Genomic DNA, 26,960 nt, shown 5'->3' with positions numbered 1-26,960 from the left:
CAACTGCCGGTAGCCAAAACGCCGACTTGCCGACATCCGTGGCGCAGCACAGACGTCAAGGGATCATTGTACCACGGCATAGTGGTATCGCATGGCCGGCGGGAGATGGATGCGAGCATCGGATTGGTTCTCATAAAACTTGAATAAGGTAGTATCTCCTATCCAACGGCAGCCTGGATATCCAAAATTACAACGCCTCGATAGTTTGTCCGATCCAAAGCGGACCCCCCAAATTGAGTCGGACTGTCGGATTCAGGGACGTGAAGATCGCCCTTTAGACCAGGGGCACCTTTCCGTTCTTCAGCGCGCCCCCCTTGGCCCGCCCACCGCCCACCGTCGGATTCCTCGCCAGCTTGTTCTCTCCATTGTTGATCAGAAACGTCGCCAGCAGAATCTCGTCGTCGCTCTTGACCTTGACATCCGGAATACCGTAAAACTTGGCCTCGATGGCCTCGTACCCGATGCTCATCTCAAAATACCCACGGTAGAACAGATCCTGCCACTGCAGCTCGGGGTTTTTGCTAATCAACCACTCGGAGAGCGGCTTCGCCAACAACTTGGGCAAGCCGCCCACGGGGCTAGAACTCGTCACCGCGGTGCCCGCCAGCTCGACGCCGAACGCGCCCTCGCCCGTCGTCTCGTCGTAGTCCCTCTTCCCGAGCCAAGCCAGATCCGACACCCACGCGGCGTGCGAATCGCCCGACAGCATCACCGTGTTGTTGATCTTGCCGTCGGCCAGGTGCTGGTACACGCGGTCGCGGTTCGCGAGGTAGCCGTCCCACTGGTCGCGGTTGAACGGCTGGTCGCCCAGGATCCCCAGCGTCATCCGGCTGAAGATGACCTGGTTCCCGATTAGGCGCCACGCGGCGCCCCGGTTGGAGGACTGCGTCAGCTGGTCGTAGAACCACGCCTCCTGCTCGAAGCCCATGATGGTCCGGTTCTGCAGGTCCACCAGCTTCTCCACCTCCTGGCTGTTCCCGCCGATGCCCGCCAACCCATTCAACACCGTCAGGTCGCGGTCATACTGGCGGGTATCCAACATGACCAAGTCCAACAGCGTCCCGAGCGAGAAGCTGCGCCAGATGCGCAGGCTGTCGTCCATATCAGCCTGGCGCAGGGGCATCCACTCAAAATAAGCGCGGACGGCGGCCTGCTTCCGGGCGCGAAAGACCTCCCCATCCGAGTTGCTCGAGCCGTTGCGCCAGGCGTTGTTGGCGACCTCGTGGTCGTCCCACACGGGGATCCAGGCGAACTTGGCGTGCGAGGCGAGCAGGTCGGGGTCGGTGCGGTACGAGCCCAGGCGCGTGCGGTAGTCGAACAGCGTGTAGATCTCGCGGTCCGGCTGCGGGTTGCGGCTCGCGATGGACGAGTCCGGCTTGTACTCGTAGATGTAGTCGCCCAGGTGCAGCACGTAGTCGACCGACTCTTTGCGCACCGGGTTGGCGTACGCGTTGAAGTAGCCCTCGGCTGTGTCGTGTTAAGGTTGGGAAAATGGGAGGTAGTCAAGGGGTGGAAGCGACTCACGGTAGTTGCTGCACGAGTAGACAGCGAGGTTGATGTTTCTGTCAACCTTTTGGGTCTTGGAGGGGATGGTCTTGGTCCGGCCGAGCGGGCTGGCCTTGTCCGAGTCGCAGACATTGAACTGGTAGTAGTAGGTGGTGAAGGGCTGGAGACCGCTGGCTTCGAACTGTGAGGCGTTAGCGGGTTTCGCATTAATCGAGTGTGTTGAGACTCACCTTGACCGTGTAGTCGACGTCGCTGGTCGTGAAAGCTCGCCCCTGGTCCACAACGTTGGATAGAGGCAAGTCCGTGGCAATCTTGAACTCGACACAGGCGGCCTTGCTAGACGGCTGAGCTCCTTCCGAGTCGTCGTAGATGGGCACCACGCCGCCAGGGACGAGGTCTGAGGCAACACTCTCGGTGGTCGGGGCTAGTCGGGTCCACAGGATGACTGAGTCGGCATAGGGGTCACCGGAGGCAACGCCGTGCGTGAAGTTGACTTCAGCGGGCGCGTAGACATCGCCAGTTTGCCGCTTGTTTACATGGGCGAGCGGGACCGCCAGGCTTGGGTGACGCCGCGAAGGGCTGCTGTAAGCAAGGTTTCTCTCGAACGATGCCTCGACGAGGGAGGCGGCGACAAGGGCGCCTAGGCCGAGACGGTACAGCATGGCCGAGAACTGAGGTCTGATTTGGACCGTCTAGTTGTGGGAGGTGAGCACCGAGCAACGAGCTATGCCTGAGTAGCCCCGGGGACTGCCCTGCCCTGTGGTTCCTTTCCCATCTTAAACTATTCCAAAACCAGGCCGTCGCTAACCAGACCTCGGGATTTACATTCCCAGCTTGGCGGCCGCCGGTGTTGCTTGCTGTCGTGTTCCCGGAAGAGTGACATGGGCGAATGCACGTGGGGTTGCCCCAAGCCAATCCCGGGTCGCGGATTCGCAACATGTTCCGAGATGTGCGTCAATCTTGAACCGGGGCGACCGGGCACATGCAGAGGAGATGCAGGCCCGTAACTTGCGGGCATAGCCGAGTACCACTTAACAAAGTCGGTCTCGGTCAAGGACTGTTTGCGTCATCTAGCCGAGTGGTCGCCATTGCGGAGGAACCGTAAAAAGTTAGGTGACGAGGAATTTAAAATATTCTGTGGGAACCGACCTGGCACCGAGCGGGTGGGGTGGGGACAATAACAGGCAGTCCTCTCAGTCTAAGATGCCAAACAGAAATGGCAAGACAAGCTAGACACGCAGAGGGGCGAAGCAAAAGTGTGGGCGACCCCGGAATCGAACCGGGGTTTCTTCGGTTTTGCATGTGGAAGAACCACAACGAAACGTCCTGACCACTAGACTAGTCACCCTTTGATGCATATTTTGGCCGAATTTGCCACTCAAGACAATGGTGCCCGGCAGGCAGCAAGCGGGGCAGTTGATTCCACCAAAACGCGTCGCATCTTCGCGATCTCAGATGTCTCGGAAAAGAAAGGCTGCCAAGCATCATCAGTTTCTAATCGCCATAGTTATGTATCTCCGCTAGTTAAATGAATTGATGGAATTATCATTGCCCGCACTGCGCTCAATTGCAAGTACCTCCCCGCCTCCACATCTGCCAGCAATTACACCCACAGAAACGAACTCCCATCACTAACCCCAACCCCCAAACTCAAAACAAAACAAAAAAACAAACAAAAAAAAACATCGCGCAACCGCAAACAAAAAAAAGACATCATCACCATCACCAGAATCACCACTCCCAAACCCACTCCTCCATCTCCCCCCGCCCAGTCGGCAACTCCCCCACCGCCCTCCCACCCTCATCCCCACCAAACCTCACAACCCCCTTCCTAGTCCCCTTCCCATTCCCATCAACCCCCTCCCCATCACCCCCCTCTCCCTCCCCCCTCCCATCCCCATTATTCCGACCCCACCCCCTCCCCAGCGCCACAACCAACACCACCACCATCCGCTCCCCAAACCCGCCCGCCGCCGGACACCTGTGTGGCTTCACCGAGAACGGCACATAGGCCTGGCGCTGGGCGGGGGTCAGGGCGGTGGTGTCGAAGCGCGAGGGGCGGAAGGTGGTTGGGTTGGGGCCCCAGATGAGGGGGTGCCGGTGCAGGGTTGTGAGGGAGGCTGATACTGCGGTGATTGGGGAGGTGGGGGATGTTGGGAGCGGGGTGGGTGTGATGGGGGTGGTGGTCGAGGTTGAGGTTGAGGGGGTGTCGGTGGTGGGAAGGGCAGTGCGGTAGAGGTGTTTGTTGGAGGGGTAGAGGCGGAGGCCTTCCTGCGAGGGGGGTTAGTGATGTGACGGGGGATGGACGTAAGGATGGGAAGGGTCCGTACCTTGGCGAGCTTCAGGGCTTCCCTCTCAAGGGAGGGGTCGCCCAGGCAGCTGGGGACGGTGGCTGTCCGCTGGGCGGCGTCCGCGTCGGCGGCCGGCTGGTGGTGGTATGCCGTGACAAAGGTCAGCAGCACCACGCGCCAGAGCGTTTCGTACTGCGGCATGAGGAGGCCCAGCACTTCGACCGGGGACAGCGCGGTGTGTTCTGCCCCCGGGGATCGCGACGTGATGTTGAGTGAGGCGATTGTTGAGTTGAGGAGCTCGGACGGTGTGACGTCGGTGGGGTGGCTCTTGGAGCGCAGCCACTGCTTGTTGATCTCGGTTGTGATGGTGACGAGGTCGGACCGGGGGATGGTGGTCGCGTCCATGCCGAAGCTGTCGAAGAGGACCACCGCGAGGACCATGCAGCGGACGGATTCAGCGAGGCGCAGACTGCGCTCCCCGGCGGCTTCGTGTGCTTCGACCTCGGCCTTGAGGAAGGCTTTGGCAATTCCGTAGAGCTCCTCCCAGTTGCGTCCCCTCCTGTTCAAGACCCCGGACGCCGTCTTGAGGAACGCGCTGTGGACTGACGGGGAGGTGGTTGTCAGGGAATTTTCGATGCCGAACGCCACCTTCAGACGGCGGTTCTCGGTGGCACGCAGACGGAGGCGTTCTTGCAAATCGCCTTCAAGGTCGGGGGCATAGTGGAAGTTGGCCACGTCTAACTGCCCACGCACCCATCTCTGGGCTCGCCAGGCCCGCCATTTGCGGAAGAAGAAAACAAGTGCTAGACACGCAGGGGCTGCAAGCGCCAACATGGTGGTAAACAAGATAGATGATGACATGCTCACCTGGCTTGGGCAGATGTCAGGGAAGGGCAGGGTCGGTTGCGCTATGGAGGATGGAGAAGTCTGGGGCAATGGTCCCCCTCCGGTTGACTTTATATGCCCACTATGCCCTCTGCTTAATCTTCATTCTTTGCTCATTTTCCCTTTCTTCGGGCCTCTGGCTTCTCGAATGAACCATCGGGACAACGACACGCTTCGATGCGGTTCACTGCATTGTAGGCCTCTCCCTTCCGAACTATTCACGGTATTGGTCAGGGACCCATCGTTTTGTTTGCTATGGTTGGGTTGGCGGTCGTTCTGTCGCTCCTATTAGTCAGCCTTTCAGCGAGGGTGCGGCATACCTGTGCTTTTGTTCCTTTGGCGAGCTCATCAGCGAGTGGTGAACTTGACATACGTCTTGGAAGATTCTTGATTTTTTTGGGGGGGGGGGGGTTAGACATTCACAAAGGTTCGGTTTACCATGTCTTTTAGAGCATGTGAATCATTTCCTGAAGGGCCAGTTGCAGTCCGGGGAAACGGCCCGAACAAACAGGCCGCGCAAGGGTGCTATGCATAAAGACCCCTGGCGGTTCGGAAGCCCGCAGTATCTGGCGGGAAGCCGACATGCCAGCCGTGGCTGATCTGACATCTCACCCCAGCTTCTGCCGACTTTGCATATTTCACAATGTATTTTGCGGGCTGGTGCAGTCTCCCGATGGCTGCCTGCCGACGAGGCACTGCCTCGGGAGAACCCAACATGATGTCAGCGTTGAACTACAGTTCCTTGCCAATGATGACTTGGGCCGAGCAAACGCATGCGAGAGCCTATGGAGCCACGACTCAGCCCTCTCATGTCTTATCGGTCCCGTAAGAGCAGGCTTTAGGTGCCAGCCATCAATCTCATGAAATGTGATAGGCTTCCTTGTCTGTTTGTTTCAAAGGGTGCAGGAGACAGAGGTTGGGTAATGATGATAAGGTAGGTAGTATCGAATAAGAATTGGTGGCTGACATTCTGTCTTCTGATTCGTACATCATTGACGTTCCGGCAGGCTTTGAGGCCTTCTCCCTGCTCTTTAACTCCGTTGCTTCTTTTAAACTCACGAAACATTATAGCGGGTGGGATGAAATGGGCTTATCTCTTTCTTAGCTAATTGTTCGGTATGCCCAAGACTGACTAAGAAGAACACAGGGGCCGATACGACGTGAGTCCCGAACTCGACGTGCGTACATGTACAAGGAGGCCTTGAGGTCTGCTCCCAGCCACGGCTCCTCCAGAGTCCTCCTCCAAAACCCCACTCCCACTTGCAACACGCCATGCGAAACACAAAATGATCCGGGCCACAATCCTCCTTGTTCGGACCCCTTGGATCCTCCTCGTAGCACTTGGCGTCCTTCCACTTCTCACAAGTCATCGTGCCCATAAACACGTCCGCCACGGCGTCCTCATCCTTGTTGACCGCCTTGTAGGAGCACGACTCATCCCCAAAAACAGTCAGGGCCGGGATGTCGTACACCCACTCCGACATGCCGAAATCTTCATCCGCCCACTCGCCCTTGTTGTCGCACTCGTCGCGGGGGCGCCCGTCGTACGTGCCCAGCCCGTATGCGCTGGTGCTCAGTTTGCGGGATACAAACCAGGTGTAGTAGACGCCCGCCTGGCCGTTGGGGCCCGTGGGTTTCGTTTTGCCGCCGCCACTGCCGCCGCCGCCGCCGCCTCCACCACCTCCTCCGCCGCCGCCGCCTGTGGGCATAGCGCCGAAGCGGGTGAGGTCCCAGCTGTATTGCTCGCTGATGATCTGGGATGCGAGCGAGTTGACCAGACTGGCGGGCTGGCGGTCCATGTCGCGGTTGGAGACGGTCACGGTGACGGTGCCGTAGGAGGGTTCGGGCCCGGTCTGCGTCCGTGTGGTGGTCTTGTCGGTCGCGTCGCAGTCGGCGTACGGCCGGCAGTCGGTCCGCGTCGTGGTGCTGTACTTGCTTGGTGTGGCTGTTAGCGTGCTGCTCACGATCAGCGTGCAGTCGTCCGCTGTCTGCGGCTCGCAGTCGCCCTCGGACTGCTTTCCGCAGCCGCCGTTCTTGCACCCTGGGCCGCCGCACTTGTTGAGCGGGCACTGGTCTGTGGTGGGGGGGGGGGGACTTGTTAGTACATGATGTTCTCAGGATGAACCACTTGTGGAACAAAATGGCGCAGGGGGTACACTCACTTCCTGGAGGGCAGCCGGTACCCGGCGCACAGCCGCTGCCACATCCGTACAGGCCGCACCCCCCGCCGCATCCAGAGATGGAGCAGCCGCCGTTGCAACCGTAGATACCGCAGCCTCCACCACCACCACCTCCTCCTCCTCCTCCCCCTCCTCCTCCTCCACCGCCGCCGTCGCAGTCAAGCCCAAACCCCCGACAGTCACCACAACCAAACTCCCGGCAGTCATATGTCCCACATCCTTGCGATCCGACGTCGCATACCGATGTAGGCTTTGCGCTGGCATAGGTAAGAATGGGCCCCGTGTCGATCTCTGTCGTTGTAACGGGCGGGAAGGTGATGACCGTGGAACCAGAGGTCACTGTCGACGCTGGTAAGGTGGTGGTGGTGGGTTTCTTGGTTGGTAGGAAGACTGAGATGGTTGGTTGGGGTTGGATGGTTACGGGGTGGGGGGTGGGGAAGAAGATGGGGGGGGTTGTTGACGTTGTCGTCGTGGTGGTGGGGGTGCCTGATGGGGAGACTGGGGCGCCGTTGGAGTACTGGGGGATTGGTGAGGGAGGTGCGGTTGCTACGTTGGAGGGGAGCGTGATCTGGGTCGGGGGTGGCTTGACGCTCTGCACGGGCTTGAAGACGGCGGTGGTCGGGTCCCCGACGTTGACTGTCACGGGCCACCAGTCAATGGCTGTTGTGGTGATGGCCGGGATGGAGATGGTGGTGGTGATGGTCTGGATGCCGCCGCCCTCGGCTGACGACAGCAGCGTCGTGGTCAGCGGCGGCCACGAGATGGTTGTTGTGGAACCAAGCTGCGACGGGGGGAGCACTAGCGTGCACGGTGGGATGCATGAGGCCGTGGCACCGCCGCCCGGGGCCCAGATGCTTGTGGGGACGTAGATGAGGCTGCCGCTCTCTCCTCCTCCATTCCCGGGGTCTCCTCCTCCATCACCGGGGCCTCCTCCTCCATCGTCGGGGACTTCGGGCGGCTCGAAAGCGGACAGCTGGCTCCAGAAGGGGTGGTAGTCCACCTGGGTGTAGTCCAGCGCTCTGATGTCAGTGTGGGCGTTTCCGGCGTCCGAGCTGATCATGGTCTGGGCGCCGATGGTGATAAGATTCCAAAAGTAGATGTCACCCGAGTTGTCCTTCATCTGCACCAGCGTGATCTGGCAGTCCTGCTTGTCGACGCAGGCTTGGGTGTATGTTTGGAACCACGAGTACAGCCCCGCGCCGGCAACCATGATGTCGGAAGAGGACACGATGCGGACAGCCCAAGAGGCATCGCAGCCCGCCTTGTTCCCGTCTGGGCAGTCGTAGTGGGGATCCCCGGGGAACGCGCCGACGGCGGCTGCGAACGGAGCCGGAGGCAGCGGGCTTGGCTGGTAGTACGGGCTCCCGGCCTGGATCATGGCCGCGAGAACCCCCTTGGCCCGGTGGAACTCGTACTGGTAGAGGACGGCGTGCTCGGATGAGGTCCCATACAGCCACACGGGCTTGACGCTCTCGACCAGCATGCCGCGGCCCACATACACAGAGGTTCGGGTCATGTTGGCATCGTCCAGGTCGTGATCGGCAACCCAAAGCCATATGTTCTCAATGTAGGCGCTGGCGGTGGGTGTCATGTGGAACATCATGGAGCCGGCGATGCAGTTTTGGTTTGTGCCCGAGGTCACGGCCGGACAGTCAGCCACCGAGAGATGAGTGCCGTCGGCGCCGCCGATGCGGACGTGGCAGTCCCACATGGCGGCGGTGCCCTGGCCGTCGGCGTCCATGTTCCACTCGACGGCAATGAGGCCCGCCGTCGGCCCCCTGGTGGTAAAGAGCAGGTCCTGGATCTCGACGTTACCCGTCTCGCCGCCCTTGGCGCCGACGCGGAATAGGACGTGCGGGTTGGAAGCGTCCTAGAACTTGGCGCCCGAGGCGACGAGCTGCGACCAGCATTGGCCTACAATCTTCGTCCCCGAGGGGATGGTGATTGTGTCGGTGAGAATGTACGAGCCGGCATCCACAAAGATCACTGTGCCGGTGCCGGCGTGCTTGTTGATGACGCTCTGGAAGGCGGCGGTATCATCCGTGACGCCGTCTCCCTTCGTAAACCACTTCATCTAGACAACCGCCGCGCCCTCGTAGAGCGGCTTTTGCCGCGAAAAGTAGGGCGACTTCGACAGCCCGTTGCCAGACCCGGTAAGGGTGGCGAGGCGAGGTGTCGTTGACATGGTGCCGAGCGTGTAGTTGCCGCCGTCGCCGAAGATGACCGGTCCTAGGGTGTAAGTATCGACATTGCCCACGCTGCCGGCGAGCCAGACCTTTCCGGCGTTGTCAGCGATGGCCGCCCTCACACCGGAAAAGCCGACGTTATCTAGGGTAATGCCAGTTGTTCCCGCATTCTTCTTGGCCACGGGCGGGAAGGTAAGGATGGCTGTGTCGGTGTTGGTGAAGGTCGAGTCCTGCACCAGGATGGAGCCGGTGTGGTGTACGCCGTCTTCCGAGAGCAGGCTGATGCCGGTCTGTGAGCCCGAGATAGAAATCTCCCTCCAGATCTGTGAAGGTTAGAGTCATGGCTCATATCCCCTTGGTATCAAACTCCAGTTCACAAACGTACCCATCCCCAATCCCAAATGAGCCGGATCGCTGTGCGGCAGTTGATGAACCGCATGCGAGCAGCCGTGAACTGTTGGTTTCCACCATCTGATGCAAAGGTAATCATGGTCAGCAAGGCTTCTCCGTCGTCTTCGTCACCGGGTTTTCTTCGCCCGGCTTCACTTACAAATACCGAATGCGCCACCTTCAAAGATCAAATCACTCATGAAGCCGCCGCTGCCGTTCTCGGCAACTTGGGTGATCTATTAGCGCCGTCATTCTCCCGGGTGCCGCTGTCACCACTTATAGATAGCCTGCTGGGTTGTGCCGTCATTTTGCGAGACCACGAACTTGACGTTGGTCAGACTCGTCGCCTGCGCCACCTGGTAGTGCAGAGCTGCGATGTATGCACCCTGGTCTGTCGCCGTGATGTCGATGATGAAGTTGCGACTTTGACGGTAGAACTTGGCCTGTGGCATGTAGAGAATTAGTCTAGTTGGTTGCCCTGGTGATATTCAGGGGCTAACGGGAAGAAGAGAAGGTAAGCATCGACCGTGTTGATGTTCCATTGTTTGGGATTGCCATCAATTCCCGTGCCGCCATCAGGAACATATACGTCGGTGCTGATGACACCAAATCCAACAAAAGAGGCGGCGGCTTTGATGACGGGGAGATTGGTCGGCTGGTAGTTGAGACTCGGTCAGCTAAGAAAAAGAAAACGGGAGTTTCTGAGGACAACTTACGTCGCCAACAAGCTGCGTGTGGAAGTAGGACACAATCGAGCCGCTGACGAGGTACGTTCCTGTATTATTTTGAAGTTTGTCAGCCCTCATCCCTACATAAACAGCAGGATTACGAGCAGACAAGCAAGCTCACCTGGAGGGAAGTAGACCACAGCACTCTTCACGCTCGAGCCGTAGCAGTTTTCGCCGCAGCGGTTGCCGTCAGAAATAGCCCTATTGATGGCAGCCGTGTCATCCTAGCCCGAGTCAGGTTACTCGTCTAAAAAAGAAAGGGATATCCGACATACCGTAACGCCGTCCCCCTTGGCACCGTAGCTCCTAACGTTGCGGAACACCTTGTAAGAGGCATCGTTGTCAAACGGCTGCGTCCCGAGATTGTCAAGATCTGCCACCCAGTAGCCGCCGGCTCGCTTTTCCATCGGCTGCCGCTTGCTGAGCGTGTCGAAGCGGGAATAGTCCTTGTACAAACTGCCGTTCTTGTACTCAGCAGCAGCGTCTACCTCGGCGACAAGGGCCGCGGCCGCGGCAACGTCTAAGGTGACAGTGAAAGACTTGGAGCCAGCATCTCGGCGGGCGTGCGAGGTGCTTGCCGGGTTGGCGGACCAGACGTTCCTTTGAGGACTCTCGCAGCGCTCCTTGTTTGAAGCAGTTGCCTTTTTGAGGGCTTCGGCAACGGTGACTCTGGCACTCGCCAGGCGCCCGGTGCTGATGGTGGCGTGCTTGTTGAAAGCGGCCGCGATAGAGGCAGCCGTGTTGGCGCGAGGCTCAGCCCGGAAGGCCTTGCGTCGAGCGATGTTTTGCTCTGTCATTTTTCTGATGCCGTTGGGGTCAAGAGATACAGTGCAGAGAGCGAAGAATGAGAAGAAGAGGGTAAGCCAGGGGAGGTGAGGGTGTGAGGGCGCCATCTTGCCCTCTGTGTGTGTCTGTGAGACAGACAAGTGCAGCTTGCTGTTGAAGCGGTACATAATGCACATTGAGGGACTTCAAGGTGGATACTATTATACCACACCATGTGTATTTCTCAAGAGGCGGGCCTGCTGCCACACTTCCAACTGGAGTCGGACGCCTTGATGGACCCCTACCTACCTCGGTAGGCAGGTACCTCAGCACAATCGCATCACTCTGCACAAGTACAATCACATCGTACCGAGTGCCATTGCACTGCACTACACCGATTGCATACCTAGGTACTTAGGCAGCACAAGAGTGCAATTGCATCGCACTACACCAGCCTAAGTGGTAAATGGTGCCGTTGCGGGTCATGTTACTACCGAGGTAGGTATTGTGGCGGCTATTGTCTTCCGTAGCAAATGTTGCCTCTGTAAGAGCTAGCCTAGGTATCCATGTGCTACATACCGTGTACAGGCCTTTTCATGTGTCTCCATGTACCTTAGCTCGGCGTCAACGATGGCAGCTATCATTCACTGTCAGGTGGAGCGGTTGATTTCACGCGTATTAAGGCCTGGCCACTCACACTCTTCTCGTCGGGGACGGAGACATCTTCCAAATGTGCCTACCTAAGCAAGCCTTATATACTTTCACAGTTGCGTGTGGGCAAAAAGCCAACATGCGGAAGCACTTCCTCTTCAACTTGGCCTGCTATAGCGCCGCCGTCGTCGTCCTGTCGTGTCTGCCAGGCACATGGTCGGAGCCGCTCAACACCACCACTGAGGATGGGCCGGGCCTCTCGAACTTTGGGAAGTCGGCTCGCAGGTCTCTGTTTAAGCGCGACATGGCAAGCTTTGGCTGCACCGGGGAGTGGTTGACGTCTGTCAACTCGGCCGTGGCCGAATCACTGGACATTGTGAGTCTGATATTCGCCCCCTCACCCTCCCCCTTTTACCACCTTCTGACACGAGAGGCGCAACGCAGATCAACTACGCCCTTTCACGCTTCCAGGCAATTTTGGCGAACCTAAACTCGAACCCTGTGCCGAGTATCGTTGGGATGAATGCTGGCGATAGGACTGCGTTTCAGACTTACGAGGCCTTCTTTGGTCAGACGTACTTTGGCACCAACACTTAGACTAACAGAAACAAGAACGCTGCTGCCATTGCTCGGCTGAATAAGCTTATCAGTATGTTTTGGTACCCAGGTGCCGGACCGAGCACGCAGTCGACTGAAGCTAATTCGGGTATTAGAGTCGGCGCAGTCTATCCAGACCGCCCTACAGAACTCTGCGGGTGTGAACGTCGAAATGTAATAGCCCATCTCACACCATCATGGCATCATCTCAGGAGCTGACCCATCCGCCTAGCTGGTGCAACGACTATTTCCTCAGGGACGTAGACCCATGGGGCATCGACGGTGTGTCCCCGTTGGCTCCGTCGCGTTGATAACGCAGTCCGTGCTAAAGCAGATCAAAGGAGGAGGTATTGTCCAGTTTGGCGATCGCAGATGGACTGTCGACAATCCGGTTGGCGAGTGGGTGGCCCTTGTGACGTGCACAAACAGCCCGGCCACCAGCGCGTACACATATCATCCCACCTCGCCTCCTTTTAACGAAGAGTCTGTCGTTGTGCTCTGCCGGAATTATTTACCCGCCTGGTCCGCGAGATACAGCGCTGGGGATGTCGTCGGGAGGTACCACAACGGCGTCCCAGTGGCCACCAACATGTACCAGATGGACCATCTCTGGGGATACCTGCCGGCAACGCTCATCCACGAGTTTACGCATGCGCAGAGCATCATGGGTCGGGGAAAAACCCTCGGTATAGTCTTGCCCCAGGAGCTACTGCTAGAACTCCGCACGCGGCAACGGCGGTACTGACTCGTCGACAGGAGATCAGCGCTTGGGCAACCAGGAAGTGGCCTACCAATGGCAGTTCATCCGTCAGCTCGCCCAGGAGAACCCTGACCTGGCCGTTAACAATTCCGGCAAGTTTGCGCGTCAGACGTGTCGCTCAGGGGGATCCCTTGCTAACTCGAGGCAGATTCTTTCTCGCTCTTCGTGACAGGTGAATACCTAGCTTACTTTCGTGCTTGCTCTAGTCTGTGAATAAAGCTGACTTGGAAGCACCAGCCATCTACTTGAATCAAAATGACTGGTCCACCGGAATGGGGCAGAACTTGGGATATTTCCCCCTGGGCACAGCCTAAGCTATGAGGTAGGTACGAAGATGGACAGCGAAGGGATGCACGCGGGAAAGGGCGTGTTACGGCTACGAAACAGTGAACGGCTTTTGCCCGAGTCCCAGTAAAGAAATATATTATTATTCATACTCCGCTATGCCCTAGGGCGTGCCGGACCCTCTGCTATTTAGTGTACAGGAAAACCGTGCCCTCCCGGGCCGGGTGAAAAACCCCTACCAACAATCAAGGAACGATGCGTTCTGGTGAGTCTACGTATACAAAGAGAGGAGGCCTCCTGGCCTCCGAACGGGGGCGCTTCAGGCCGCCGTTTCCAGCTCGAGCCTCCTGGCCAAGCTGTACATCGGCAGCCTCCCCGAGTCCATCAGCCAGTCGAGGATCCTCCTCGCAAGCCGTGCAGTCGTGGGATTGATACCGTGTAGAACTGAGTAAAAGTCCCGTCGTGTCCGAATTCCAGTTCTCTCCCATCTTCGAGTCAACGGTGGGGCCAAACACCACACTACCAGGTGTTCGGCAGTCTCTCGTCCCTCGCCACACTCGCAGGCAGGCGTCAGAACCTCCGGGACTTCCCGTGTAAACAAGTAGTCCCGTAAGCCTATTGCTCCCGTCCGGATTTGAATGAGCAGTGAGCTTTTCGCCTTGCTGAGACCGTCATGCCTCCTTAGGGTTTCGTTCCGGAATAGCGTCTCCCGCTGATGGTCAAAGTCGTCCGCCGGCCTGGTGATTGCTCTGCCGTCCCGTTCCTTTAACCACCTCGCTCTCCAGGCCTCTTCTACTGCCTTGTCCGTGTCTATGGTTCCCCCCGTCCAGCGCATGATCGTGCCCGCGGCTCTCTCTACCGCCGTGGGCCCTTGAGGTCTCAAGGTTCGCGGTCGGCCCCTGTTGCCCCTCCTCGAGTTGAGTCTCTGCTGTATCTTGCGGCAGGCGGTAAGGATAACGCTCCCCGCCGTCTTCTTGCCGCCTTGGCCGTCGTCCAGATTGGGTTGTTGGAGTCGGTTTTCGAAATCTGCAAGCCGTTTGTTTAGGTATAAGTCCAACGGTGGTACCCACGTCTCTGTCTCGAGGTTACGGATGGGGGTAGACTTAAAGGCTCCCGCCACAATCCTCAGGCTCTTGTTCTGGGCCTTCCCGAGGGCCTTGGTGATGCCTTTCTTCACCGGTTCGCCTCCCACATCCGTGGGAATGTGGAACGACGATGCGCCATAGGCCAGCGCTGACCGGATGCACTTTGTGTACACTTCTCGCGCTTTGGCTAGACCCAGTCCCCACGTCGATGCCGCTAGCCTCGACAGGGCATAGCTCTGGGTCCTCAGCTTCTTCTCCACCGCCGCAAGGTGGGCTTTCCAGTTGAGCTTCCGGTCCAGCCAGACTCCCAGGAACCTGGCAGACTCCTTCGGTCTGACGGGGCTGGTGCCTCCCCCTGGGTTAGTGAGTTCCAGCTGGTTTGTCCACTGCCGTCGTCCCTTGTTGAAATGGATCAGTTCGCTCTTTTCCGGGGCGAACTTCATCCCCCGACTGTCCGCCCATCGCATGCATGTTTCCCACGCCGCCTCCAGTTGCCGGACATTGGCCTCGGGGTTTCGACCAAACACCAGGAGGTTGGTGTCATCCGCAAACCCCGTTATAGCCAAGTGAGGGTGCTCGTCTTTTAGCTGCTTGTATAATGAGGAAATATAGAGGATGAAGAGAACAGGGGAAAGGGGTGAGCCTTGGGGGACCCCTGCCCGAATTGCCGTCGGTGCCGCCGTCTTGCCGTCGAAAAGAAGGGTGGCCTCTCGACCAGTCAACCAGTCTCTCGTCCAGAGGACCAGCCACCTCGGGTAGCCCATTTCTCGCAAAGTTGCTAGCAGTCGGGTGTGGTTGACCGTGTCAAAGGCTCCTGAGATGTCCAGTTGCAATAGGGACGCCGCACCCTTCTGTCTCCACGCCTCCTGGACCTGGGCTACTACTAGCCGGACAGCCAGCTCTGTGGAGCGGTGTGCTCTGTTCCCCATTTGTTCATCTGGTAAGAGGCCGTTGACTTCTGCAGTTTGAGTGACCTTCCTGGCGACCACTGACTCTATTACCTTCCCTAGGGTTGGCAGCAGAGCAATGGGCCTGTATCCCCCCGGGGTCTGATACACCGGCGGAGCCTTTCCTGGTTTCGGTAGTACTACAGTCTTCGCCCTCTTGAAACGGTTCGGGAACCATCCTAGCTCCAGACACCTTGTCGCCAGAAGGGCCAGCACTTCAGCTAACGGTGCTCCGCACGCCTTCAGAAGGCCCATCGGGAGCAAATCCTCGCCTGGCGCCTTCCAGGGGCTTGCTCTTCCTATCGCTTCCGTGATCTCGGTCGGCGTCACTGCTTGTACAACGTCGAAGCCCGGGTTCCAGCTGCCCAAAAAGGCTTGGTCTTCCACGTCCGTCAGGTTGGCCGGTGGGTCCGGGAAGAACCTCTCGGCCAGCGCGCTGGCCTTCTGGTCGTGCGTTTTGGCCGTTACCTGTCCGGAAGAGTCCTTAAATTCCGGCAGCCTCGGTGGTTCTGGCGGCAAAAAGCTCCGCAGCCTAGCCCATCTTTCCAAGCTCCACATCTGATCGGGCTTCTTTGCCTCGCTTGCTTCCTGTAGGCTGTTTCTCCAAGCCCTCGTCCGTGCTTCGCGCGTTGTTCTGGCGAGGTCCAGTAAAGAAATATAGGTACCTGTGTTCGATCTGTCCTGCCACTCCCAGAAAAGTCCAGAATGACGAGACGAAAAAAAGGCCAGTTGAAACCCCAATGTCTGCCTTTTATTTGACTCGGTTTCTTTTATTTGATTCATTTTGTTCGGTTTTCTTCACCTCTTCTTTTTTTTGGTTTTCATTTCCTTCTTTCTCTTTTCTTGATTCCTTGTCCCCAGCCCCTTTCGAGTTCGGCTTTTGTTAGCCAAAGGGAGGACATCACACATGTGCACCCAACCCACACCCAGCCATCACTCCTCAATTTAGGTACTTTGGGAGATTCCGGAATCATAGGTACTTTTCCTATCACACGTTGACGAAATACCTTTTCCTGATCCTTGTACCAAGGTATCTAGGTAACATGAACTTGGGGCATGTGTCCCAGGGATTCATGGATCTGGGGATGCACCGGAGATGCTGATTTCGCCCTCACAGTCAGACATAAGTTGCTTCGACACTGCATCAGAGAGGTCTGTTTAGGTACGTACCCAGCGGGCTTGGCGGTGTTGCCTCTGTCACCTGTATATACCGGATGATACTTGACTCAAGTAGTACATCGCTGATCGGTACTGTGGCGACTGTCGGCATCTGTACTGTGTGGCGACGGCCGACGGAGGCTGAGCAATGCCCCATTAGAGCTTGTTCTCCCGGGAAAGCTCAATTTTGTGAGACAAGATTGAAATGACGCACGTAAACACATCAGCCCCGTTCGCAGGTGAGGGATTTTAGATGCACCCTTTCCCCGACTCTGTATACCAGTATTTTCGGCGGCATCGTCCACTTGACAACTGTTAGTGTCAAGTTACTCTCAGTCTCTCACTGTTACCAGCACGACCAACCGTGAGTCCGTGACCAACAATGATGAACGTCAGGCCCACCGCCGCATTCATGTTAGAACAGGAGAGGCTGGCACGAGAGGCGTACGAGAGTGCGCGTCAGAGGCAACTGTACATGAGACGTCATGCCAAACCACGCTTCGGTCCCGCCGTCGACGGCGTGCTCTGGAGCGAAAGCCGCCCAGAGGGAGAGGCAGACGAAAGCCCACACACACCCGTCCTCAGCATCCTCGACCTCGCACTGAAGCCCGGCGTCGACGTCCTCGACGAGTCTAAGCCGTCCCGTAGCCTCTGGGACGCCTGCTTGCGTTACATCAGCTCCATCCCCAGCTACTGCGCCGTCGAGTGGGGGCCAGGCCTAGGGCCAGAGCTCGCCTATCCTCCAGCCGCCCCCAGGTTACTTTGCATGATACACTGGGATAGCGTGGTTGCCTGGCGGAAGTTCCAGCAGTCCCTCGGCTTCAGTCCGTTTCTCGGGCTGCTTCTTCCGAGCCCTTCAAACCGCTGCGTGAAAGTTGGTGTATCGGGCGCACCATGCTTTGGCAACACCCGAGACGGCCAGGGAGCCCCCGTGGTTGATGTCGTAACGGTCGACTTTGCTGCCGAAGATGCGTCGTCGCCGGAACGTCGGGCCGATGTTGAAGAGATCTGGGATACGCTTGTCACTTCGGTGGCCAATGGGTCCGAGGGCCTTCGACACTCTTATGCCGTATGGCTCGAGAACAATGCGACGACATTCGGCGATCCCACGCCAGCCGAAACTGCCGCCGCAACCACGTTGGCCACTTTCACCGCATTTCTTGCCTGGGACAGACTACACTACAGCAGCCACCTCATTGAGCAGATATGCGACAACCTACGGCATGCACTACCGTCTCTAAGCAATGAGCCAACCATAACAAGAAAGACGGCCCAACTCGTCAATAACACTCACCAACCAAGCCATAACCTACGGCAACAACCCGCCGCGCCGCTCCCTAACTTGGCTTCTCTTGTCAACGTCCAATTCCCACGACAGTGTGGTGCCGACCTCTTCCATCTCAGAGAGCATGAGCGCCAGGCTATTGCCCGCAGCATAAGCGATGCCGTGGCAAGGACGCGGCTGTTCCCAGGTCCACACGGTTTCTTCATATCTCAAGGGGAACTGTACGACGCCTACATGCCCCCGATCCCGATATGGTACCATCGCGGACCCTCCCTAGGCCATGATCTTATGGACATCGTTTGGATGCAACTCAAGCGTGGTGCCTTGCGGCGGACTCAGGGGCCTCACATATGCAACCATCTCCGTGACGAGACTAGCGCACTGCCGGGTTTTGTCCAGACCTTTTGGGCTACTGATCTGGAAAACAAGGCAAAACTTGCCGTGATGACAGGTTAGCGATCCTACCTGTAATAGTTGTATTGTTTTGGGCTAACCCAGCCCGGTTCTAGTCTGGGAGAGCCAAGATGCGCGAGCCGCCGCGCTGCCCGAATATCGTCGGATACTGGACGCCTTTGCCGCATCGTCAGTCCACCTGGCAGCGCCGCTGAAACACCAAGCTTTCCCCAAGGCCCGGACTTACGTGAATTCATGGCCCAACATCCGGGAGTGTCTCGAGTTGACGTGCTTCCATGTCCCATCAGGCGCGCTAGAACGCAAACTCTTCGAGCATGCCTTTGGCGCCTTTGTCCGGTTCGTTGTTGCTTTCCCTTGCCCCCACCCGCGCACTTGACTTTTTTCAAGATCACCATGCAACGGTCCAACCAACTAACTCCCCTTGGGGTGAGCAACACAGCATGACAGAGCCTTCGGTAGTAGCAGGAATTCCGGTCGCGTGCATAGTCGACGATACAGGGGGCTGGCAGCCTGAGCCAGACGAGAACTCGGGCTGTCAGGTCTTCACGGGGGTTGTGTTCTGGAACAGCGCGGCCGCGAGGGCCGAGTGGTATGGGGAGCTGTTCAGGCTCTCGTGCGAGTCGTATGAGTTGTTTGGTCAGAAGCTCGATGCTCTGAAAATCCTGGCTACAGGGGGGATCGTGACGCGCTTCCTGGAGCTGCAGGGGCAGTGACCGGCAGCGCCGGCCGGGCCTCGTGACGCGGAGCAGCTGGAGGCTTAAGTGTTCACCGCAGGGAACTAGGCGGCATAGCAAGTTCAGGTCGCTGAGGATAATGTGATATGGAGGCTACGAAACGTTAAGGTACCTAGAGTTATAGTACCGTCATCAAATCAATTCATCTACCAATACGAGAATAAATGGTGTGCCCTACCAGATGGGCAAGGGTATCGCGTTGGTTCTCCCGGCCAGGGTGCATGATCAGGATCACGCCGTAATTCCATGGTTGCTTATGTCCGCCACAGAAGAGAGCCGAAGTCCGTGGGCCAGCGTTGATCTTGTGTAGGTACACATACCCTACCGCTGCATAACCTTTCTAGAACTGGGCTTGATTGGTGCGGAACGCCTTAACCATCTCGGCAGCCCCTTGTTTATTTTCATGTTGGTGGTAAAAAGCGAGTGTTGATGGAGGGCAAAGGCAGCGATGGGCGACTCTTAGATGCATGTATAAAAGTCAATAAGGTTAAGATTTATTTCTGGACAGCGGCTGGTTTCATTTTGAAAATAAAGTTGGTGCCCTCCGGGTCGAATTTCTCCGCCGCTCCTCTGCCACGGGAAGACTTGATCATCGCCCAAAATACCCGCTTTGCAAATAGGGACAAGGCCAACTCCATAAGGCATGCAGGCTGCCTCATGGCCGTCACAGACGCACATGTCGCCCTCGTTTGTGGAAGTCAGACTGAGAAGCACAAGTTGAAACTACCTAAAAAGGCCAGCCCTTGCCTTACTTTGTCTACGGCACCGTAAATGCGGAAAGATACGAGAGCCAACAAGGAGAGAGCGAGGCACCATGAAGCAACTCGGCACGTAGATCGGGAAATGCGCACAAGGGAGCCGGGGGGGGGCTCTCCAATTTCCACGCAGCAGCAATATGGTCACGGCTTCGCAGACTAGGTTAATGGTGCCATCAATTAAAAAGATGTGATGCTAGCGAAGAGTAACTCAGATAAAGCGTCACCGCAACTGCCCCTCATTATTCATATCGTGGCATCCCCAAGACCTCAGAGACTAGAGTAGCTGTCCTCCATACCCTTCTTAGTAACCACCACCACCACCACTTTGCTGGTAGCCACCTTGGTTGTAGCCACCCTGGTTGTTGTAGCCGCCGCCGCTATAGCCGCCGCCACCGCCACCGCCAAAGCCGCGGCCACCACCACTGGGACGGGCATTGGCCATGTTGACTCGGATATTTCTTCCGTCCAGGCTAAACCATCACACCCCATGGTCAGCCACGGTTGACCAAGCCGGTGTGTTGTAATGGGGATGGAGGAGACTTACTCCTGCTCATTCAGGCCCTCGATCGCTGCATTGGCTTCATCTGTGCTGCTGAAGGTGACGAATCCGAATCCGCGGCTCCGACCAGTCTCTCGGTCTTTCATGACTATCTGCTCGGTATCAGTATCCGTCCGATGGTCGGTGGATGGGGATCGGTGGAAATCGGCGGAGCAAGTTCAACGCACCGAGTCGACGACCTCGCCAAAGTTTGAGAAGGCACTCCTGAGGCTATCATCGGTGGTATTCCACGAGAGGTTTCTAGTTTTGGGTTCAGCAAATAAATCGGCGATTGATGTTCGATTAGTCTATCGCAAATCATACCCGACGTAAACTTTGGCTCCTGACATGGTGGGCGAAAGGTCGTTGCTGAACTGTACTGAAGTCGTGTTCGTGCGATGAAGTGAGGGGAATGGGAATGTTGGGTTTGAAAGAAAAAATGGCAAGGCGGGGTACTGGTATTATTTACCCGTTACTGCTGCCTGTAGTGTACATACGCTGGCACTTGACATTCAATGCGTGTTTCCTCGCCTGCCGTGTACTGGCAATACTGGCAGAACTGGCGGCCCGCGCCCCTTCCTGATTCGGCCGCGGTCGCATCATGCCACATCCCCCCACAATTAACACGCGAAAATTACGGGTCCCGGCGTTTCAGCAAGCCCTGGTTATCCATCGAGGTACTCATCTTCCTGAATCGGCGATCCAGGTACCCGCTGAGGCAGCGAGGGAAGGCCCGACGAGCAGTCAGTTTCGGTTTTCTTTTTATAAAGAATTATTTTGTGGGGGCAATTTGACCATCTGGGACAAACACAGCTGTGGCGTGGCGACAGACCCTCGGACCCCGCGATGGAAAACAGCGAAGTTGTCTTACCCCTGGATAAACTTTGTTCCAGAGGTTTTGGTCCGGTAAAACACCGGGTACAAGACGGCTGCAGGAAGTTGTTGTGCCAGAGGAGATTTGGGTCGTCAGCACATTCATGAAAGTGCACCACCGTAAACAACATCGCAACATCATCAATTCAAGCTTAAAAAATATAGAGGGAAAACATTTATACGTGAGCATCTCAAATAATAACTAAGGTATCCGTAATCTGACACAATATATAAGGTATATTACCTTCCAGGCTTCCTACTTTGTAAAAATCTCCTCTAGACAGCCCAATATGTTACGTATAGCGCCATCCTCTCCTCAAAGTCAGGAGGTTTATAGGACAAAAGTAGTATCGGTTGTAGCAGGTTGGTCTTGGTTCTAGGTTATCTTTCTTATTAATATTCGTAATTATAGTACGGGGCAGAGCTAGGAAAAGTGTGGTTTGGGGGAATTGACAGCACTTCGCTTCTGCGAGAAGAAATGTTATAATCATCAAAGTTGATGGAAATGACGTTGTCGGTGTCACAAATTGAGACCAACTGAGGGGCGCGGGTCGCCCCGTAGCCAATCGCTTAGGTAACCAACCAGGAATAGGCTCTGTCAGGCTCTCTCAGAGCCTGAGGGAGCCCGGAAGGAAAACACCAATCAGGTTATAGAACGGCTTGCTCTATTGACATCACAGGGAGCCCGGCTCCCTGGCGCTCTGAGGGAGCCTCAGAGAGCCACAAGATGTAGTCAGTATATAGTCACTCGTCCTGGAGAGCTCTGGGAGTTCTCCAGTTAGCAATCACAACTACAGTTCGCTACAAGCTCGCCAGCCTACTGTTGAGACAAGTCTATTGTTGTGCACCTTTTGGCTGCACCGAACCTAAGCATCCTCGAGAGATTACCTTCAACGAAGCTGAACCCTAACAGGATAGGATCCTGAAGTAGGTTCGTCACAGTCGGGCTTTGATGAAAGTCCGTGTAGTCGACGCTATTAACCCGTCTCCAGGTTCTTTATTCAAATTCAAATGAAAGCCCGCATGGCTCAGTGGTAGAGCGTGTCACTAGTAAATTCTCTATGACAAGGTCACTAGTTCGATTCTGGTTGTGGGCAATTGTGACAATGCGCATTTGCGTTAGCTTTTTGCCCCTTTTCGGACTTGCAACTCCACCCCCGAAGAACTGCATTTTTTTGGTTGACCAAATCGTAGTATATGTACAAACTACGGATTACACAAGTGGAAACCCCCACCTACGCAGCAACCCAGACAGACCCATCAAACCAACACACCGCTCCATAATATTCGAAACCCCAACGACCATCCCCCCAGCGCGCACCTGTCTGTGACCCGATCGCCCTAAGTCCCAACCTCCAACCCGCACAATCACTCGGTTCTTTCGCTCCCAACCAACCCGCATCACCCACCACCCACCACCACCATGAAACCGCCGCACGCCACACCAGCACCAATCTCACCAGCACCACCACCACCACCACCACCAACCACCACTACCACCCCAACAGCAGCACCGATCCCCGACACCGTGCTCCGCGCCGTGCACGCCTCCGACCAGGCCATGTACCCCGTAGCGCTGCCCTACACACGACTGCGCGCGTGGGTCGACGCCTGTCCCGACCTGTCGGTGTGCTTCCTCCGCGCGGGCGACGGCGATGGCGATCAGGGATCGTCGCCGGCGGTTGGCGCGGCTGCTGTGGAGGGGTTGGCGGCCCCTGTGGTGGGGGTGGTGGTTGTGTTACCGTTGCGGAGGAGGTGCTGGGAGGATTTGTTGGGGGGGAGGGTTAAGGAGGCGGATGTTGAGCCGGGGAGGGCGTTTGTGGGGGAGGGGTTTGGGGATGGGGAGGAGGAGGTGGGGTTGCATGTTTATCATGTTGAGAGGTTTGAGGTGGGAGGTGGGGGGGCTGAGAAGAAGCGGTTTTGTGAGTTTGCTTTGGAAGAGGTGATGAGGAGGGCACAGGCTCGGAGGGGCTGGAAAGTGGTGGGGATGTCAGGTGCGTTGAACATCCATTGCTGGCGAGAGAGATGGTGAGGCCATGCTAACATTCGCGCACAGCGCTTACTGCCACACCGGCCGGGAAGAGAGCGTTTGAGAGACTCGGTTTCACGCCGACAGGCTACACGGAGTTGTTTGTCCGGAAGACCTCACAGCAAACATCGCAAAGTGACATGGGTAAGGGGTTGTTGGAGATGGTGTGCCTCTACCCAGGCGACAGCCAAACTGCCCAGCTATCCGGTGCCGGTGACATTGTCTCGGTGTCTGAGATGACTGTAAACTACAACGTGCGGCCCGGCCCGGCCTAAACCTGACTCAAGCAACCAAGCAACTTGATTCGGTGTTGTGTTAGACCCATTCAACTCGCAGCAGACCCAGGTTCTTCCCACACTGTTCGTCGAGCTGAGATCCCCGTTCTCGCTTGCTTCTACGACACTCGGGAAACAAACATACTGCTCAAGACCTAAAGTAGAATGGGAAGAAGCCAAGACAAGCCGCTTGAAGCGCCAAAAGATTAAGCCAGCCGGAACTGCGGCCAGCAAAAGTGAGGTCCTACCCGGAATCGAACCGGGGTTGCCGGAATATTCTGAGGGAATCAGAATCCGAAGTGATGACCGCTACACTATAGAACCGTGACTTCAATGCTATGCGGTGTGGAAAATCTCTTCAAGCTGTGGGCCGCTTAGCGATGGCAAGTTAGATGCTCCACTTGTAAGGTTCGATTTGATCCGACTCCACTCATGAATAACTTCATCGTCCCCGGTGGGCTGCTCAGTAGCATAGGAACCTGGGAAACCCCACAGACGCATGTGCAGGTAGGTCATGAGCTGGGTCAGTCTGATGCTCGAATCCCTCAAAATGGGGAGGACTTGGGTAGAAGAAGGTACGAACGCAGTGCCGGGGTGACTTCCATGACTGCCTTCTTGAAGTTCCTCAACGGCCTAAAAGGCGGGAGCCTGTGGCACTGAGACCGTCCTAAAGACGAAGAACATGCTCCTGTTTACGAGCGTGTGTTCTAAAGGTTGGAGCTATACTAAGATTGCCTTCATTCGTCCGGGCTTTCCAACTTGTCCCCCGATAATCTCTGAGGCTTCGATGATGAAACACACACCAAAACACTAGCTTCGCTCTCGTCCTTGACACTCTTTGACAGGTTGTCGGCGACCATGTGGTTGAGTCAGTGACGTGGCGAGACTCTTTCTGGCACCGATCGCCAACAGCAGCTCCGAGTTCGCCGATAGAGGTCGCACAATCTTGTACCATGGCAGCCAGCACAGCCGTGGCCGGAGGGCTGTGGCGTATCGTTGATGTAAGCGTACAAACACCATGTTGCTGGAGTTAGGTAAATGGGTGGGTGGGAATAAACAATATGGATCAAATGACTTGAATCGGCACGTCGGCGCAGATTCTGACCCCCCCCCCCCGGACGAGAAAGCCAAATATGCACGCCTTCTTGTCTGCTATGGGTGCTGCGGAATGTCGTCCTGCCCACAGTGGCGTTCGAGCATTCGAAATTGGCCAGGCGCCGGGGTTGTCGGCCGGACTCCGGAGCCCGGGGCCTGCCGCCAGTCTGGTTTCGTCACGTTCGAAACTTGCTAAAGCCTAAAGATCAAAAATGACAACATAGATGCTTTGGATGTTGTAATGGATCCCTTCTTGTCTGAGTTCCAAGGTCTCTATTTGTGAGCCTATCGACAGCGACTACTTTCACAGACTCATTAGTCGTTTTTTACGGCTCGGTAGAGCAAATTTGCGCGGAAGGCTCTCCGAAGGAGTCCGAATTCGATTCGGAGCTCCGTTGATAAAGCCAGAGAGATGCAAGTCTTCGATCTCCGGTAGGACCTCAGCTCCAGGTCCAGAAATCTCAAACTTGAGACGGATCCATTGCGTCGGTGACATTGTGTGAGTTGGTAAGATTGCGACCATCAGCCAAGGTGGTTCCGACAGTAATACCCGCATGTCTGTAAACGGGACAGGTCTAGCATTACCAGTTCTGGCAGTCAGGCCTGTCGTGTAGCTGTAACGATGGAAAAGCAAGCAAGGAATTACCCGATGCAGTGATCCCACGTAATCACACTGCATGGCAGCGGGCGAAGGAATCTGGCCAATTTGGCAAACCGCGGGCCGACCTGTTACCGCTGCGATTGGTGCATGAGTGAAATAGGAGGCGCCCTAGCTCCTGCAAGATGCGAGGTCCCGTCTTGTTTATTGTCGATTTGTGACCGGGTTGGAGACGACCCGATCAAATTTGCTGCGGGCCCCCGAAGGTGTGAGAAGGTCGCACTTTCCTGTCAACAAATTGGCTCAGTTGCAACACGTCGGAGATACTCAACTGGTCTCAGGTTGTCCGAGATTACTTTCTGACTTACATAGTTGGTTGGGAAGGCCACGAGAGTTGAATCCGCGGCCTGTTCTAGCCGCTGAAAGCCCGGCGGCGGCGAGTTGTGGCTGAGACTTTGAAGCTGGCAGGCGCAACTTCATGTTACCAGCGCAGCTTCCAACCACCATCCAGATCCCGTCCAGATTGGACAACACGACACGCCAGAATCAGGTAAGGTATCTCTATCTGTGCGAGCTCGCAGTTGTAGATTACCGGCGAAAATCAGCAGATTGTACAAGATCTTCAAAACAGGTCAAGTCGGAACTATTGCGGTTACTTGTGACAGAAACGCGTGTTTAGCTTTTCATGATCAACATGGCCAGTTGCAGTTTTGCCACCCCTTGCTCATCTGTAGTTTCACAAGCGGCCCGAAACAGCGAAAACGCTACATGGATGCCCGGCCACTCTGAAGACCTGGAACCCAGCAACACGGGTCCCTGCGACCACGATGGCTGTCGGATCAAGCTCCGCCGGGCATGGTCTCGGACCTAATCTGAGCCTGTAGGTCTGAGAGCATACTTGTGTCACACGTATTGTCCGTAAGTCCAAAAGGGGAAATAGGCATGCCGATGGGGGGTGATGGCTAGCAACACCAACCAAAGGATCGTGAAGAGCCGTCCTAACTCAGACAGGCTGAAGCAGATCCCAAAGGTCAACAGTAGCGGGCCCGAAGAAAGCCTTGACTTGACGGAAATGTGTATATAACAAGCCCTTCCTCCCCTTCATCGGCACCAAACTCTTTTCTCATCAGCAACAGCTTCAACTCAACCTTTCCACACTCAACCCCTTCAAATAAACAGAACAACAACACCCGCTTTCTCCAAAGCACCACCCACACAACCATCAAAATGCAGTTCACCAGCCTCTTCACCATTCTGGCCGTTGCCATGACCGCCTCCGCCCTCCCCTCCGAGGTCGCTCCCCGCCTCGGCGGCATCACCTCCTGCTCCAGCCAGTCGGCCAACGTCTGCTGCAATGGCCTCGCCTCCTGCCTGGTCACCGTTGTCGGCAAGAACTGCGATGGTTCCTCCTACTGCTGCGAGACCAACGCCGTGCAGGTAAGCCACACCCCTGCCCCTTATATCCGTCACTGGAACTAACACACACACCCTCCTTCCACAGGGCGGTCTCGTCAACGTCGACGCCCTCAACTGCGTCAAGGTCCTCTAAGCGGCTTCCCCCGCTCCCCGTGCACCCAACACTCCCCGGACCACACCAACCCGACCACCGAGGTTCTCAACAACGCCCAGGGAAAAGAACAAAAAAAAAAGAAAACAACGGCGGGATGGCGCGCGCCTTGATGGACACCGATCAGCAACAACAAAAGTCCAGCCTACACACCGCTTCCGGCGCGCGCCGTCCCGTCCCCGAACGAACGCGGGGGCTTGTCAGGAAGGAAAAGACCGGGGAACCAACCAACTCGAAAAAGGCCAAGGCAAGGGTGTACATAGCCCGGAGGGGCAACAACCTTGTTTTCTCTCTCTCTCTCTCTCTCTCTCTCTCTCCCTCTCCTTTGGGTAGTCTTTTCACGCTGGGCGCAGCGCCTCCTCCCTAGGTACGGCGGGGCG

General features: G+C 56.6%; 7 protein-coding genes and 3 non-coding genes across 10 annotated transcripts; 5 read left to right on the top strand and 5 right to left on the bottom strand.

Moving 5' to 3' along the window:
- Nucleotides 1-274: 274 nt before the first annotated feature.
- On the bottom strand, nucleotides 275-4,631 carry F5144DRAFT_483536 (PhoD-like phosphatase-domain-containing protein; the record flags this gene model as incomplete). The annotated part of the gene is made up of 6 exons (XM_066785398.1): nucleotides 275-1,467; nucleotides 1,525-1,618; nucleotides 1,737-2,198; nucleotides 2,315-2,563; nucleotides 3,295-3,777; nucleotides 3,837-4,631. 6 exons carry the CDS (start codon nucleotides 4,629-4,631, stop codon nucleotides 275-277), a joined length of 3,276 nt encoding a protein of 1,091 aa, XP_066646201.1.
- On the bottom strand, nucleotides 2,766-2,854 carry F5144DRAFT_t39. Its single transcript has one exon. It is a non-coding gene; the product is annotated as a tRNA-His (tRNA).
- A 909-nt stretch (nucleotides 4,632-5,540) lies between the features above and the next one.
- Nucleotides 5,541-11,059, bottom strand: F5144DRAFT_544808 (pectate lyase superfamily protein-domain-containing protein; the record flags this gene model as incomplete). Its single annotated transcript, XM_066787320.1, has 12 exons — nucleotides 5,541-5,566; nucleotides 5,869-6,751; nucleotides 6,845-7,112; nucleotides 7,324-8,732; nucleotides 8,781-8,882; nucleotides 8,946-9,371; nucleotides 9,434-9,519; nucleotides 9,599-9,674; nucleotides 9,756-9,881; nucleotides 10,155-10,213; nucleotides 10,288-10,390; nucleotides 10,442-11,059. 12 exons carry the CDS (start codon nucleotides 11,057-11,059, stop codon nucleotides 5,541-5,543), a joined length of 4,182 nt encoding a protein of 1,393 aa, XP_066646200.1.
- Nucleotides 11,060-11,721: 662 nt separating this feature from the next.
- On the top strand, nucleotides 11,722-13,253 carry F5144DRAFT_590076 (uncharacterized protein; the record flags this gene model as incomplete). Its single annotated transcript, XM_066790125.1, has 8 exons — nucleotides 11,722-11,958; nucleotides 12,027-12,157; nucleotides 12,188-12,231; nucleotides 12,296-12,353; nucleotides 12,412-12,461; nucleotides 12,527-12,847; nucleotides 12,936-13,043; nucleotides 13,177-13,253. 8 exons carry the CDS (start codon nucleotides 11,722-11,724, stop codon nucleotides 13,251-13,253), a joined length of 1,026 nt encoding a protein of 341 aa, XP_066646199.1.
- A 3,357-nt stretch (nucleotides 13,254-16,610) lies between these two features.
- F5144DRAFT_561175 (uncharacterized protein) lies at nucleotides 16,611-19,022 on the top strand. The gene is made up of 3 exons (XM_066788242.1): nucleotides 16,611-18,150; nucleotides 18,209-18,449; nucleotides 18,553-19,022. Exons 1-3 carry the CDS (start codon nucleotides 16,797-16,799, stop codon nucleotides 18,824-18,826), a joined length of 1,869 nt encoding a protein of 622 aa, XP_066646198.1. The 5' UTR covers nucleotides 16,611-16,796; the 3' UTR covers nucleotides 18,827-19,022.
- Nucleotides 19,023-19,761: 739 nt separating this feature from the next.
- On the bottom strand, nucleotides 19,762-20,631 carry F5144DRAFT_561171 (uncharacterized protein). The gene is made up of 4 exons (XM_066788241.1): nucleotides 20,468-20,631; nucleotides 20,332-20,404; nucleotides 20,150-20,256; nucleotides 19,762-20,075 (listed from the first exon to the last, which is right to left on the bottom strand). The coding sequence occupies exons 1-4, from the start codon at nucleotides 20,491-20,493 to the stop codon at nucleotides 19,907-19,909; spliced, it is 375 nt and encodes a 124-aa protein (XP_066646197.1). The 5' UTR covers nucleotides 20,494-20,631; the 3' UTR covers nucleotides 19,762-19,906.
- Nucleotides 20,632-22,033: 1,402 nt separating this feature from the next.
- Nucleotides 22,034-22,113, top strand: F5144DRAFT_t58. The gene has a single exon. It is a non-coding gene; the product is annotated as a tRNA-Thr (tRNA).
- A 326-nt stretch (nucleotides 22,114-22,439) lies between these two features.
- Nucleotides 22,440-23,558, top strand: F5144DRAFT_626785 (uncharacterized protein; the record flags this gene model as incomplete). Its single annotated transcript, XM_066792276.1, has 2 exons — nucleotides 22,440-23,010; nucleotides 23,073-23,558. 2 exons carry the CDS (start codon nucleotides 22,440-22,442, stop codon nucleotides 23,318-23,320), a joined length of 819 nt encoding a protein of 272 aa, XP_066646196.1. The 3' UTR covers nucleotides 23,321-23,558.
- A 1-nt stretch (nucleotide 23,559) lies between these two features.
- On the bottom strand, nucleotides 23,560-23,644 carry F5144DRAFT_t38. The gene has a single exon. It is a non-coding gene; the product is annotated as a tRNA-Gln (tRNA).
- Nucleotides 23,645-26,240: 2,596 nt separating this feature from the next.
- F5144DRAFT_590072 (uncharacterized protein) lies at nucleotides 26,241-26,562 on the top strand (the record flags this gene model as incomplete). The annotated part of the gene is made up of 2 exons (XM_066790124.1): nucleotides 26,241-26,450; nucleotides 26,515-26,562. The coding sequence occupies 2 exons, from the start codon at nucleotides 26,241-26,243 to the stop codon at nucleotides 26,560-26,562; spliced, it is 258 nt and encodes an 85-aa protein (XP_066646195.1).
- Between the last annotated feature and the right edge of the window lie 398 nt (nucleotides 26,563-26,960).

The sequence above is a fragment of the Chaetomium tenue genome (assembly GCF_020726465.1).
Source record: "Chaetomium tenue strain MPI-SDFR-AT-0079 chromosome Unknown F5144scaffold_2, whole genome shotgun sequence".
Lineage (NCBI taxonomy): Eukaryota > Fungi > Ascomycota > Sordariomycetes > Sordariales > Chaetomiaceae > Chaetomium > Chaetomium tenue.
This window is presented reverse-complemented; position numbering and strand designations above follow the sequence as displayed.

Coding starts and splice junctions, on each gene's coding strand:
- F5144DRAFT_561175 (XM_066788242.1), top strand. CDS start 16,797: ATGATGAACGTCAGGCCCACCGCCGCATTCATGTTAGAACAGGAGAGG. Junction 18,151..18,208: donor AAAACTTGCCGTGATGACAG/GTTAGCGATCCT, acceptor GCCCGGTTCTAG/TCTGGGAGAGCCAAGATGCG. Junction 18,450..18,552: donor GCCTTTGGCGCCTTTGTCCG/GTTCGTTGTTGC, acceptor TGAGCAACACAG/CATGACAGAGCCTTCGGTAG.
- F5144DRAFT_561171 (XM_066788241.1), bottom strand. CDS start 20,493: ATGTCAGGAGCCAAAGTTTACGTCGG. Junction 20,405..20,467: donor GGAGCCAAAGTTTACGTCGG/GTATGATTTGCG, acceptor ACCCAAAACTAG/AAACCTCTCGTGGAATACCA. Junction 20,257..20,331: donor TTGGCGAGGTCGTCGACTCG/GTGCGTTGAACT, acceptor GATACCGAGCAG/ATAGTCATGAAAGACCGAGA.